Here is a 15,613-nt window from a genome sequence, read left to right on the forward strand (position 1 = left end):
GTTATTTAGTGACTTGCTGTTCCAGGCACATTCACCATGATGGCTTCACTGACCATAAATTCTGCGGCTCAAAAATCTTATTAAAGTGTCACAGTGAAAGACAAAAATGTCATCTCAAGCTAAATGACCTTTAGAAAGAAATTAAAGATGAGTAAGCATGTTAGTCTATGCATACACTTGTGATTTAAACTTGGAAAACTGAGGAAACGCTGGAATAAAGATCTTCACCATCTACAAGTTAATCACCTGAAGCTTAAAAACAATCATTCCTTGCATTAAAGACTGATACACCTATTACTGAACAGGACTGAATGATAAGCATATGGAAAAGTGGCCCTTACGATTACTGGTGGAATCAACCATAAAAATCACTTCCCCATTTCCACGTGCGCAAGAGTGAGAAAGGAGAAAGATGTGAATCGTATCTTCTTATTAAGAAATAGGGCTTCTCTGCACTGCTGTTGAACAGCTGGAGGTGTGCCTGTCCAGCCCAAAAATGTACAGCCACAAGAGATGCTGCTGCCCCAACCTATGCTATTGGCACTAGCTTGTATACTTCTTCACACCTGGCTGGTGGGTGAATTCATGTGGAGACCATTACAAAAGTAAACGATAGAAAGCCACTTCTCCCTCCAAACTCAGGCGTTTATATGCCAACCTTAAAGGTTTAATTAAGGAAAGGTGTTGGTGTGGAACCACTTGTGCTCCACTCCAAGTTAACCGCCCTTTGTTCAGTTGTTTCTCAGAAAGGTCAAGCATCCACTGCAGGATGATGAGAGGAAAATAAATCCGGCTGTGTAACTCTGTTACTGACAGCTAAAATCCATACTTTGGTAAAATGTCCCAGATTCACTGAAAATATGAGCTGAAGGTAGAGCGAAAAATAACGAGCTGAAGTCAGAGGGAAAACAACTATACATGGATCAAGGAGGGGAAAGAAAGTGAGAGAAACCGAAAACATACAGCAGGCATAAAACAACCCATGAAAAATTGCATTTCTTCCCCAGCATCATCTATAACTTTGTTTGCGTTCATTTTTATCAGCGTGTTTTGTCCACACAGAGTTCAACCTCACACTCAAAGGCACAATCGGACAATCCTAACAGTTTTCTGATTAAATTTGAGTTACAGATTACCATGATTCAGTACGTCCATCCCAACATGGGTAAGTAGATACAGTTTTAGCAGATACAGTATTATTGGCTTCAGCATTCCCATACTGATCTACAGATAATGAGCTTTGTCTTCCAGAGTTTTGCTTACTTGTAGTAACTAAGATGGATGAAAAAAACAGACACAGAGTGATAGAAATAATGATTGTTATAGAGATTAACAAATGAGTAACTGGATGGCACAACACAGTTGCTCAAGGCAGTGGGCTGATGCTGCATTTTGTGACTGCAGGGGCTCTGTATGGGAGCAGATGACTGATGGCTGGTATTATCAAGGAGAACAGAATACGTCCTGTTTTAATCTTTTATTTGTTCAACCTTTACTGCGTGGGTGATGTTGAATTTCTTATTACTTGAAGAGATATTTTCTTCCCTTTGATAAGGGGGAGATGATCAAAGGAATGATCGAAGCTTGGCAAAGTCCTCATAACAAGTATCTGTTAAAAGGGATCTGTAATTATAAAAGGAGCGTATCTATCCTCCAGTTTTATTTCCTGTTATTTCTGCAGCATTGTGGGTTTTTTTTTGTACAAAAATAAAGGAGATAAAAACCAAAGAATTTAGAAAAAAATTAGCTGTTCTAAAGACCTGGAGAAGATAGACAACTGTAAAATACTTCCTTTATTGGTTTGTTGCTGGATCTACATAGAGATTAAATAGTAGTGCCACGTATTTTTCTTTAAGTGAACATTTAGTTCTCAAGTGCGTAACTACAGCAATAACTAGGGCACATTTCATTCTGGTGTTATTGTATTCAGGGCAGGCATAAGCGCCCTGTCTCAGTCTGAGATGTTCACACATCTAAAGCTACTCCTTTTGAACTGGAATGTTTGGTCTAAAAGTGCTGAAAAATAAATAAAAAAAAACAAAAAAACTTGCACTGATGAGTGCACTCGATGGCTTTTAGGCCATTTACTGAGTAAAGCCTGGGCCTAATAGGGTGAGGTCATCTGCCTTAGTCATAGTGCTGCTGCACTGGGTATGTGTGAGCATGGCTGCCTCCAGCACAGAGCACCAAGGCCACCATCTTCAGCAGCTGGCGGTACTGAGGTCTTAGCAATCAGACATCAATGAATTTCTCATCAGATCCACTCCTTGAATAAAAATACCTGGTGGTTGAGATAACCTCACACCTGAGAACAGAGCATGAGGACCTTTGGGTTTGTAAAGTACATTACTTAAAAGTAGAAAGAACTGACCTGCCACGTCTACGACTGCCCATCTACTGGTTTCCACCTTCAGTCCAGCTATCAGTGATTCAAATGCGGCTGCTCTGCTCCCTGTATGACTGTTCAGACCTCCACCCCCAGCAAGATGGCTGGGACTTCATAGGACTCCATAGAGAACCAACCTGAAGACCTTCATCGGATCATAACATAGAAAACCTGGCATTGCGGTGGTGGCAAAACCTATGCATGCCAATGAATGAACCAAATTAGCTGGTGTACTGATATGCTGTCACTACTCCAATATTCCTAAACATATTTCTCATCACTGCCCAAGAAAAGAATGACATCTGAGCTGCTGACAACTGTGCCGTTACAATTGCTGTTCAAAACAAATGAAGGGACTACAGAATGCTGCAAAGGTGGTAAATAGACTGGCAAAGTAAAATACAATTCAAAATGGTAATGTAGTGATTAGATTATTTGTCTGAGTCTCTGATTTAGTTTAAACAGTGCTGACAATGGAGCTGGAGTTCCATAATTTCAGCTGAGGAGAATTATGTCTGCACTCTGCTGTTTTCTTTGTTCTCTCTTTGTCACACAGATTGCTGTTATTTAATGGTATTTGCAGAACAAGGATAGGCTAGAATTATCTAAGAAATTTAAGAACAGGACTATTTATTATGGAAGGGTTATTGATTATATTATTCACTCTGCCATATTTTGCCTTTTGTGTTTTCAAGATTCTTTGCTGAGAAAATAAAAATAGATGCAGTACAGATGGCACATAATATTCTTACAGTAAGTTTTCTACTCACAGTTTATTCCTCCTTGGTCTGGAATAAGGGTTGGGTGAACATCTTTTCCAAGAATCACATCAGTATAGGCGAGCACTGTAACGGCAATTAAAAGGTTCTAAATAAAACTCTATGTGGAAGCGTACACTGCAGCCTCACTACCATGCATGCTAGAGATGTTTATTTATCCACAGACTTCTGGCTGGCTAAAAAGGTACAGCTGGCCCTTCTTTTGGTACAACCAAGGTCACGACTTTGAATCTCACAGAGCAAAGTTGATTTCTACCAGCTGATGGCTTGACCAGTGTTTATTTAGTTCATTCTTTCCCAGATTCAATCTGCATCTTTCCCAAACCTCGAACCCATTCTGCCGTACAACTTTGTTACTTAAAAGCCAATAATAAAGCACAAGTCCAGCTCTCGGAGCGGCGAGGCCAGGAAAGCAGCAGCTGTAGTGGCAAGACAAACAGACCATGTGGAGGAAGGTGAGTCCCTGCCAGGTTGTGGAAGAGAGCGACGTGAGGTGTGCGTGAGCACAAAGGTGCTTATAGGCAGGCCAGAATCAAGAAGAAAGATGCTGTCAGTGGATTTTGCCCATGCCCAAGCCTGCGTCCACAAGGAAAGCTTCATCTCAAGTCTTTTTCCTGCGTCAGAGAGGAGGTGCTGTGACTGCAGCAGTCCTTACCCAGCGCCCTTTTTGTTACGTGTAGTTCAGAGTGAAAACACAGCCTTGAAAACAAAACGCTGGGCACTAAGTTCTGGAGTCATCAGGCATTCTTGAATACCAAAACAGAAAAGCTGAGATGGTTTATTCACTTCAGGATATTTTTTCCCCCAGAGATTACCGTGCTTGTCAAAATGTGGATTTACAAGGAAATGGAGACCAAAATTTGGACACATTTTAATGATGTTCAGCAGAAGCAGTGCCCTCTCAGCTTTTCTCCCATATAAGAAGAAAATTTAAAGATCGTCATAACTTTTTTGAATTGCAAAAATATATCAATTTTATACTTTAGAAACATCTTTTTTTTTTTTTCAGTCAAAAGTATTTCTCATTTACAAGTATCTTTTTTTTCTTCCTTTGCTATTTTTAAAGAAAACAGATTTACATAGGATTAAATAATCCACAGGCAAAAAACAAAAACAAAACAAAAAAACACAACAGAAAAACCACCCCAAACATTTCATTTTAACTCAAAACATCTTTCCATTCTTCCCACCTCCCTCCCCCCACAAACACCAGGGCTTATTTCACTTCAGCTTGAACCAATCTTTGCTTCCAGTTTTTTGCCACACTGACAAACCCACATCCAGCTCCACTAGCAGAAAAGCCTCAGACAGGGAAATGCGTAGGAAGGGTTGGGCTATGCAACTCTCACTAGTGCTACAGCTGGGCTGATGTTGGCAGAACTGGGCTCTATCTGCGCTGCCTCCATTGCCGAGCCCGCTGCCGGAGCCGCCGCAGGGACAGGCTGATGGGCTGCTTCCCAAATTTCCTCATGATTTCCTTGATCCTTGCCAGGTTGGTTTTGGAGATGGTGAAGTCGCAGCGGGTAGCTCCCATGTCGTAGCCCACCTCGCAGTTCTTGGTGGCGGTGGTGTAGCCTTCTGCTTTCACACTGACCATGTATTCCCCTGGGTTGAGAAGGCGCCAGTAGTCTCCATCAGCTCCTGTGTGGAAAAGGGATGCTTTTAGACAGGGTTTTTTTCTTCTGCAGTGCATACTGGTACCCAGTGTGGGCTGGCATGCAGCACAGGCTGGCATGCAGCACAGGCTGGTATCCAACATGAGCTGGAGGTTGCTTTTCAAATGACACGAGTAGAGATGAGACGCTGGACTGGCAATTCTGCATCCATCCTTCTCAACCATCCAGACCTTGCAGCTAACAACCAAACTCATGGTGCACTTGAGGCCATCACCAGCATCCTTTAATACAGAGGAATTTTAGGGTAATCTAGCTATGCAAGCTCCCCAGCCCAAGAGGCAAAGGGAGTGGGATGCACTCCTTGCTGTGTGTTCCCTAAAAATCTCTCATCTGGAGCTCCAATAGGAAACCTCACAGCTGGAAGAGATCATCACTGGATGGGGCTCTAAGCAACCTGATTTGGCTATAGATATCTCTGATCATTGCAGGGAAGTTGGACCAGATGGCTTTTAAAGGTCCTTTCCAATTCTAACCATTCTGTGCCACCCTATGTGGTGAACCACTGCTCAAAAAATAGTGGGAAAACATGTTCCTTATTCTGAATACGTGTTCATGCCTTAAGAAGGAATGTTCCTGATTCAAAAATACAACATGGGCATGTGGCGTTGGACCTGGCTGTGTGCAGATGTAACTAGCTGGGCTTGTACATGAAAATGCAAACAAAGCTTCCGTGTGCAAGACAATGGAAAAATCCATTCAAATTTTATTATTCAGCCTTCTGTAAACTTAAATACAAAGTAATCCTACTTCCCCTCAGATGTTCCACTAGATAGTAAAATACACACAGGGCTGAAGGAAATGTCACCAGCAAAACCAAGCCAGAAGAATCAAATGCATTTCCAGAAAGGACCACCTTAAAATGAACACAAAGAATGCTTTCATGTGAATGCATGAGGAGGAAAAGCAAAAAGGGGTTAAAATAGCACATGGTACAGACACTATTCCCCAGGGGAAATTGAGTGAAGTGTTACTGATGTGAATGCAGACTCGCCAGCACATGGGTAAGTTGACAGCCTCGTGGTAGGAGGATGGTTATGAGGCTGCCCCATGGCACATGTGCCTCTCCTTTCCTGCCAGCCCTACAGAGCATGGCACCAACATTTTCAAAACAATGGGAGGAAAAAAAAAAGACAATAGATATTTCAATCAAGCATGCAATTCTATATATAAATAGAAGCACAGCATCTCTTATACAGAGAGGGTTTTTTGGTTGTTCTTGTTTTTAGCTCTAATGACAGCTGACAGCCATACTACCACTTGCCTTGGGTTGCTTGCAATGCAGTGTTGCAAAAGCTAAAGATCATTTGGGTAAAAATATGATATTTGGGAAAAGATCAGACTTGCTGGCCTTGGTTTAAAAAAATATGATTTTAATTTAGGGCATGGTAAAAAACTGCAAATAGCAAGCCTTAGCAAAACAGAAATATGAACTATATACTGTGGTATTGCAGCCTCTGACTGCAAACGTGAAACTGTGTGCAAGCACACCTGTGTTAGATCTTGTATCAGCACCTTGCTCAGGTTTTTCTTTCAGCCTCTGTGACCTGCTGTGAGGTGACAGCCAAGGTCCAGATTTCCTATTTCTTAGACCTCAGGAACAGAACGACCTCACTCTCAGAATGGGCTCTTCGAGGAGCTCCTTGTTTAGTTATTCACCCTTGCTGTTGGGTCTGTTGGCATCCTAACCGAAAGGCAAAACTGAAAGCTGTCCATGTTGCTTGAATTTCTCCCTAAGAGCCTACTTTGAGCTGTAGAACCCCCTCAACTCTGGCAGTTCCTGTGCTCTCAGTGTGGCTCCCCATGGGCTCAGCTTGCAGCCATGCTGTGTTATGCCCCTCAAGGGAAAAGGGAATCAGGAAGGGGATGGGGTTACCACTGATGTGTCCACCATCACATCCCTGGGGATGCTGCATCCCCACCCCGAGGCTGACCCACATTTCTCTAACACATTTGATAAGCAGTTTTATCACAGCCACACACCAGGAAAACATCTACCCATTGACACACCACTGGGAAATCATTTCAACACCAAATATCAAGCTGTGAGCAGGATGTATTTCACTCCTTGATAGGATCGTGGTGTTGATGGGTCTATGGTTGAACTAGATACTCTTAGTGGTCTTTTCTAACCTGAATGATTCAGTTATTCTCTAATACTATGATGGCCCCTGTTTTAAAATGAAGTCATTAAGATAAATGCAACAAATTTTATTAAATACCCTATATAAATTATCCTAATACTCTGTTACCTGCAAAAATGTCCCCAGAAAAGCAAGTGATAGTGCTGTACGCCCAATGCATATAATAACTGAAATCTAACTTCTCCACTGAAAGGCAGCCAGCAAGGAGGAAAAAATAGAAATATGCCTAGCTGAGACTAATGATATTAAATACTAACTAGATGCTATTTCAAAATCTTTGAATTTGGTTACATAATGTATGCTGAAAGCACATTAAGTTTACCAAATTATTCATAATTTTTTTTCTCTGAACATTGTGTGAAATTAAATTAATTACGCTTAATTGCAAAAAAATCACACAGAAATACACAAGTCTTTGAGCTCTGGTACAGGCTCCAGTACAAAATGCTTCACTGGAAGAGATCTGTATATATCTTGGTTGAGACTTGCTTTGAGATTTCCAAAGTGTGCAAAAATGCAGAAAACGATTTACCCTTCACTAAATATTCCAGGTTTAATCATATATTAATTGTTTACTGCGTGCAGCTGGTAGTAAACAAAATGCAATCCTTTCCAAAGGACTGGGCAGCCTGGTCAGGTGCTTGGCAACCCTGCACATAGCAGGGGGTTGAAACTAGATGATCATTGTGGTCCTTTTTAACCCAGGCCATTCTATGATTCTATGATACTCAGAAAGCTGCCACCTAAGTCTGATTTAAAACACAGTGGCCACGGTAAATCAGATGCATTTAGCAAACTACTTTCCCTCTGTGGTGGAAATTCCACTGATCTCTGCTAGTGGGAGTGATGGGATGTGGTTTAGAGACGTTGTTAGTGGACACGGTGATGATCAGTTGGACTTGATCTTCGTGGTCTTTTTCAACAAGAATGATTCTACGGTACTAAGACAACCCAGAAAACTGACTGCATTTGGAGCATCAGGGAATAAGGGCAGCCAGTGCATTCCTTCACCCAATTGATGAACTCCTCTCCAAAGGTTATCTCATAGAAAATAGTCCACGTCTAACCATAACACCATATAGAATCATAGAATGATTGTAAATCAAATATAATCACAGTTAATCAATAATTGCATCTGCATCAAGAGAAAATGGCATAATCTTCCATAAAGCTCTTACTCTCAAAATCAATAATTCCAAATAGCCTATTAATATTACCAGCTCAGTGCCTCCAGTCTCCTTTTCCCATAAGACATATTGTACTTCCAAGAGAAAATAAAAAAGTGCTTCCTGTGCACATTTGGAAAGAGATTTTCTCCAAAAAAAAAAAAAATAAAAAAAAAAATCAATGATGTTAGAAGGCCTTTGCAGGCAATTCTGCCTGCTCTACAAGGTATTCTACCACGTAGATGCACCAAAGGAACAGCAGGCACCTTACAGCCTAGGTTGCTTGAAACAAAAAGTCACATGAATAAAGGTGATGGCCATAACTCTCCTCCTAAATGGACTATTTTTATATCAAGACAATTCAGAGGTTCAAATGGATATATATATTTTTTTCATTTTAAAAGGTATAGAAGGAAGGAGAATGCCAACAGTCTACCTTCTTTCTCTAATGTTGTATGTGGCACGTTAGCTTTTTGTCTCCAACAACATATACATTGTTATCTGCCTAACAGAAAACAAAGTCCTGTAGCTCCAATCTAAAAAGTGATTCCCAAACACGGTATCAACTTTATTTCTCATTAAAAATATAAGTAAAAATAATAAAGCAATTACTTTTGCTTGCACTGAGATGGCCTTAAGCCACAAAAACTCAGCAGTAAGCCTAATGCAAGCAGCTGTGAGCTTTCAAGTGGTAAAAGCTGGGCTCTGGGACCTTGTGCACTTCTCCCCATGCCACCAGGACTCACTACCATATGCTTGTCTTTAAACAGTTGATTTTTCTTTCATGTGAGAATCCAGCATACAGAGAGCTGGAGCCTGTTGCACTTGCTTGGTTTCAACCAGAGAAATACATTAATTCTATTAGCAGAAGAATGCAACTTACAGTTTGTGACCCTCCTCCAAGACGGAGAAGACCAAGTGATTACTTTCGTTCCTGATATCATCTCCCACTCGTCCAATTGTGAAATATTTAAGGAAGAGTCATTACTGCCTAATTAAGAATCTGTTATTCAACATTCTGTTTTACAACAGGGACACAGTAACACCGAAATAAAATTATTTATAAACTAAGTTAGATATTCCAAGATTTATTACCGTCCCCAACAAAAGAATAAGGAGGTGGAACTCTCTTATTTTCGTGGTACGCCGCAGCCTGGATTCAGCCAACACACCAAAGTATGCCATCTTGCACCTCAGCAGCCAGCCCTTGCCATCACCTCTTGCTTACCCATCTCCTCTCCACGCCCCTCTCCTAGCGTCAGAGCTCAGAAGTGCTCCAGCCACTGGGGGCAATCACACAGGACCTCCACAAACACAACAGCTGGTGGACACCATCCAGCCCCTGACCTGCCAACAACAGTTTTCAGGTATTACTATTAATCCTGTAGTCACTAGTGTCTATTTAAGGCAATGCTTTATTTAGTGCCATGTCTACTTGCCAGGCCATTAAATAGGCCTGGAGTTTACTCTGAGCACAAATAGCTACATCTGGGTGTAGATCAAACAAGGCTAACAGACATCTGTGCATTTTTTACTTTTAGCTATACATACTGAAAGTTAATTCTCAGGCTGACATTCACCCATACGAAACACTGCTTTGGCCGAGCTCCATCAAAATCTCTTTCCCAAAGCTGTGATGCTTTGCAGAAGACTGCAGTGTGTGAAACCCCTTTCCTGCAGCAGCTGTTCCTCCTCTGGACACAGCTCAGGCTCACGTCTCCAACACATTCCCATCACTTAACAGCCAGAGGAACACTGTATGGCAAACTGCTACGACAGCCTTGTTTGTCAGTGCTGCAGTTACTCTGGGTTGAAATTTGCATTAGCTTTTCATGAGAAAAGGAGGAATAAAAATTATTTTAACATAGCTTGACTCAAGCAATTGATAAGAGGCAGATGGAAGGTTATTTGCTCAATACTATCATCATTCATTACCTGTGCGAATGTCATGGTTAACACCTTCTACTGAAATAATGGCATTTGCGATCCCCCTTCCATGTATGTCTTTCACTATGCCCTTGATGCCTCGATGGACCTGTTGAGAGAACAAGCAAAAAAATAAACATTACTTAGCAAGGAGCAGCACTGCCATTAGAAAGATGGAGCAAATCATGAATTCCACATGTGAGCTAAGCGTACCTATTCTGGGGTTCATACAACGTGAATTCAGCTTACAAATACTGGCAGGATCCCAGCAACACTGAATACGACAGATTTGACATGCAGAGAAAGAAGCAGAGAAGGAAGCCAACAAGTGGGTCAGGAGTTATGATGCTCTTGAATACCTGCTCCATGAAAACGATGAGGGACTCCCGGTTGTTCTCCCACTCCTCAGGCAACTCGCTCTCGTGGGGATACTTGTCACAGCCCACGTAGATGGACAGCTCAAAGCAGTTGGTGTGCAGATAGCTGAAGTCATTTATGCCTGTCAAAGGGGAGTAAAAAAATATAATGGAGTAAAATACAATAGAACGTAATAAAATGGAAACAATGAGATTTTAAACATTATATATATATATATATATATATAAGCTTGTAATGAGTGAAAGAATCCATTCTGTGTTTCCTCTTATGGCTTTGCAAAGGAATACAATCCGCATCATCTCTCTGTGATATGGACTTCCATTAGAAATCTGTCCTGACCAAAACCCAGGAACATCAGCCTGTGAGGAGCTGCAGCTTGTCTGCATTACAGAAAGTGCAGTGACCTTTACAAAGGTCTCGACTGCTATGGAAGACTGTATTTAGATTCAGATCTCAACTATTTCCATTTTTCAGCTTTCTCTTCCAACTCCTGCAGCTATTTTCCTTTGGAAAATTCCATTTATTCGCTCTTCACAACCACACAGATAACATGGCACGGTCTATGAGCATTAGAGAAAGGAGTGATAGGAGCTTCCTTCATTACTATCCACTTGCTTTTACAATGAAAGAATATGTAAGCAAATGTTTATTCACGATCACTAAGAGTTATACTTCACAAAGGCAAAGATTGGCAAAGATAAAGAAATGCACTCACTTCTAATGGAAAAGAGTTACAAACTAAGAGTTACTAAGAGTTACAAACACTGTAGTCCTGTCCAATTACCACAGAGCAGTAGTCAAATATTTAATGAGACCTCAGAGCCTCCTGGGTGCAGAGTTGGAGGGTTATGTAAGGCAGATGTTATGCTCTTCACATTTCTTGGTGGGGAAAGCCTGAATATCAGACAGTGGCATATGCTGCACTGCACAAATGCGCTTCCCTTCCATCTGAGAAACAGCCACAATTATTTTTCCCTCACATATTCTATCACATCCTGATTAATCTATTGTGAAATGTTTTGCAATACATAGCAATTGCTCAGTTTTAGTATGTGTATTTTAGAAAATGGCTTAACGTTGCCAAGAGCAACTCTCTGTGTATTAACAGGCAATTCCAGCCTTGAAAACACTAGAAATAAAATAAAATTCATCTGTTCTTTGCCTTCGAGCAGCACATCCAGTGCATAAATGTTATATGTAAATCTGCCTAAAGAACTTGCATTCATTGCAGTCCAGAATGCATGTAGAAACTGTTATACATTGAACTAAAGGGTAAATAAACAGAAAGTTGAGTGACCAATGTATCTATACTTGTGTCAGCGTGGGAATACAGAGGGAATGGAATGGAAAAAGTATGAGAGAAATTTGCTTTCAATTCTGAAATCATATTTGGAGAACACAGGGTGCTGTTGGTTACTGTCAGCTGTAGAATATGTCTGTGTGCATATGTGCATGTCTTTATGTGTGTACACATATCTACACCACAAAATTCATTCCATTTCTCGATGAAGAGATGAGGTCTAAAACCATTTCACAGGTTGAATGGAGACCACATCATCCAAGGTTCAGCCTAGGCTCTGGGATGTAAAGAACAAAGGGAAAAGCAATATTTCAAGCATTTCTCTCAAAGACAATATTGGAAGTCTTATTATTATGGAATAAAGCAGGATATGTAATATAATGAGAAACATCATAAAGCAATAAAATAGATCAGATGAACAAAATCCAATATACAATCATTTCTAAGAAATCAAGACATTATTCAGCATCCACATTGCACACTGTTCCTTAATGTAACTTAATACCAATATCTGTCAGGCCAGTGCCATCTTTTCTCTGTTGATTCATAATTGTGTTTCTGTGTTTCACTTAGGAAAATTAAGCTCACAAATTATATAATTAAGCAGTCAAGTTAGCAAGTTCTATATTTTTAAAAAAATTTGGAGAAATGCATACAAACCTATCATTAGACACTGGCCTTCCAACCTGAGCAGTTCAATCTTCCTCTTCCCCCTCCCTGAAACTCACCCACCACTTTTTAACCTCCTGAAAAAATATCTGAAAAGTAAATTCTTGGCTCTGGCTTTCAAAGGCTGGCCAATGTTAATCATATATGGGCCAATGTAAAAAAAGGTCCAAAGCTGAGAAACGTTTATGCAGTGAAACTACCTGCAAGTTACAAACAAGAGCCAGTTCCAATAAAAATGTGGTATGCACAGATGCTTTCCTGCATCTGTTTGCCATTAGGGCTGCAGTGGCTCCTGTTATCATTCAGGCACGCTGCTTCCTTCTTAATTCTGTAGAAAGTGCTGTCTAACTGATGCACCTGGTTTTGAGTAGAGCTGTGATGATTCTGCAGAGCGCCTCATCAGTCTGCTCAAGTGTGCACCTGTAGATAACTGCAGCTATTGCTGATAATAATGTGTCTTTAATTGGGCTTCCCTAGAAAGTGATGCTCTGACTGCACTACGGGACACAGCTTCCCCTTTGTGCTCAGTGACAGTGACACAGGCTGGGGCACACTGTGAGTGATGTGCTCTGTAATTTATTCTGGCAGCAAAAATGCCTGCGGAGCCTATTCATATTTTAAGCGTGAGCACATCCAGGTCTCTTAAAAAGAAGATGGCAGCAGGCAAGCAGGTCTGTTCAACACAGCTGAGGTTCCCCTGATATATAGGAGATTTGGTCTGGGTTGTTGCTCTGCCAGCAAACCATCTTGAATGTAGAGAATCTATACAGTAACACATTGCACTTCTGGAAACCCTGGTAGTAAACAGAATGGCCATTGGGTATTAGTGACAAAGCAGCCCCTGTCAATCTGCTACTACCTGATGACACGCAATGAATGGATTTCCAGACGAGGAAATATTGCTCTCAGAGCACACTTTACCACCTTTACCTCCACAGTGTATACTGGGCAGTGATGTCATTATCATGGTTAACAGCGTAATGGCACAATAAATGGGAATTTAGGAGGAAATTCTGTACTCAGAGGATGGCAAGGACCTGGCACTGCTGCCCAGAGAAGAATGGGTGCCCATCTCTGGAGATGCTCATGTCCACGGATGGACCTTGGGCAGCCTGTGCTAGTGGGGGGGCACCCAGCCCACGGCAGGAGGTTGCAACGAGGTGACATTCGAGGTCCCTTCCAACCCAAGCCATTCTGTGACTCTGCTAATTTCCTCAGGCACCTACTTCCAGCCACTGTGTGCCACGAGGCGCCATTAACTGTGCCGTCCTCCTTCTGGAAGTCCTCTGTGTGACACGCTCTCCTCCTCGCGTCTGTCATGAGCCGGTGCGTGGAGGCGTAGGAGTAGGCGAGCCAGCGAAAGACGTGGTCATCTGGTGTGGGTGTGTAGTCCTGTGTTTTCCACAGGGACCTCACCATGTCGTAGGGGTACGCCACCACCAGCTCTCCTCCCTGCAGATTGCCCCCCAGCACAAAAGGAATTTTTTCCATCCATGCAATGATTGCTCGCGTCTCCACCGCCACCTAGGAAAGAAGGAAACAGCTTTGTTGTGGCCTGTCAGACCTGGAAATCTTCTTGGGGCAAACTGGAAGACGCTTCACACAGAGTGAGTAGTCAGCACAAGAGATGAGGCCAAGAAGAAAATATTTTTATGACAGTGTCTGCTAGACACATTTTGGAGGCCACTGACAACCCATAAAAGCTAACACAAACATTAACATTTTTGTTTTATCCTGCAGGAGTGATCTAGAACCACCAAGTTGTCAGATCATAATGCTGTGCCCAGCGGCATCAATTAGAATGAGTTTGGGAAATAAGGGGTTTTAAGCAGGGGAATATTTCTAAAGCCCACAGAACTGCTGCAGTTAAGTACCTTCCCTGCAAACAGGGGAAGCTTGGCCACTATAAATAGTTATTTCAAATGCCATGCAAAAAATAAGTTAAGTTTTAACATGGCAAGCATAAGCAACTGTGGTGTTATTTCAAGCAACATCAAGAAAAAAAAAAGCAGGAGAAATCTGCATGGTGCATATCTTGTAAAAGAGCTCATCCATGCTGCAAAGCTGGGGAGCAGCCTTATTCAGAGGTGAGCCCAGCTGTGGGCTTATGCTGTGTTTCTTTTTCTTTACCTGCCTGGGACTCAAATTTAGGTATCAAGCCCCCCAGTCTCACCCAATAGCCTGGAAAATAGAAAAACATGGCACTCCAGGAAGCTGCTCCCTTTCCAAGGGCAGCTGCTAAAACATGGGACCCAACTGTATCTTTGTGGTGCAATTTTATTTCCACTGACTATCAGGGAAGCCCAGACAGTTGTCTTAGAGCAGGTATGCAGCTGCAAGCTGCATTTTCCACGAAAAATACAAAGCTCAGTCTTTCAACCTGCCCCCAACTTCATCTTCCCATCTCTCCGGAGCCAGTGCTACTTACGGTGGCATTTTCAGATAGGTACCAGTCAGGAATGGGGATGTGATGATTTGGAACTTTCCTTTTGCTCTTCTTCTGATCTTCAGACTCCCAGAGCAAAGAGTTTAAATCGGGGAAATTATTGTTGATGTCAATGCCATCCTGAGTCCATCGACCTAAAGACCAGCCCCCTAATTCTGAGCCCTTAGATTGAAGGGAAAAAAAAAAAAAAAAAAGAAAAAGAAATGATTATTCAGAAAATGATAATCTGTAATCCCCAGCAAAGTAATTGGGGATGATCCATGCACAGAAATGGAAGGATGAATTAGTTCTATCACAGAAATGAAAACATGGATTTTTTTTTTTTTTTTTTTTTTTTGAGTTGAGTTGATTGAGGTAAAGCCAAAGACAAAACACCTGGGGTTAGACAAAATGTTCTGGTTTGTTTTCAAGGTTTCTGCAGAAGACTATTTTTCCCTAGGTTACAGTGGAGATGGCATATATCCCTTCTATGGCTGTGAGCACAGCTTTTGTATTCTAGTCTGCTGCTACTGACTGCCCAGGAAGATTTTCCAGTGCACCTGAACAGAGCCCATGAATTTTCCCTTCCCATTGTCTGTCTTATTCCAGACTGAAATATCATGATGCCCAACACATTGTGTGCTCTTTAAAGGTGCTAGGTGCTATATTAAATTTCAGCTACAAAAGAACACAGATTTTCATGTGCTTAAGCTTGGTTTCCCATGGCAAAACAGGCTTCACAAATTCTCCATTTTCCATGATGGTGC

General features: G+C 41.6%; 1 protein-coding gene across 1 annotated transcript in view; it reads right to left on the reverse strand.

Moving 5' to 3' along the window:
* Positions 1–3,410: 3,410 nt before the first annotated feature.
* The window catches only part of CPXM2 (carboxypeptidase X, M14 family member 2), a 64,903-nt gene continuing 52,700 nt past the window's right edge, over positions 3,411–15,613 (reverse strand). The window contains exons 9-13 of the mRNA XM_042863887.1: positions 14,850–15,029; positions 13,648–13,945; positions 10,434–10,573; positions 10,084–10,183; positions 3,411–4,806 (exon numbers count right to left, since the gene is read on the reverse strand). Coding sequence (XP_042719821.1) covers positions 4,553–4,806; positions 10,084–10,183; positions 10,434–10,573; positions 13,648–13,945; positions 14,850–15,029 — 972 coding nt within the window. The 3' untranslated portion in view covers positions 3,411–4,552. The remainder of the gene's footprint in view (positions 4,807–10,083; positions 10,184–10,433; positions 10,574–13,647; positions 13,946–14,849; positions 15,030–15,613) is intronic.

The sequence above is a fragment of the Lagopus leucura genome, unplaced genomic scaffold, assembly GCF_019238085.1.
Source record: "Lagopus leucura isolate 7727_CA_CO unplaced genomic scaffold, USGS_WTPT01 Super-Scaffold_741, whole genome shotgun sequence".
NCBI classification, from domain to species: Eukaryota; Metazoa; Chordata; class Aves; order Galliformes; family Phasianidae; genus Lagopus; species Lagopus leucura.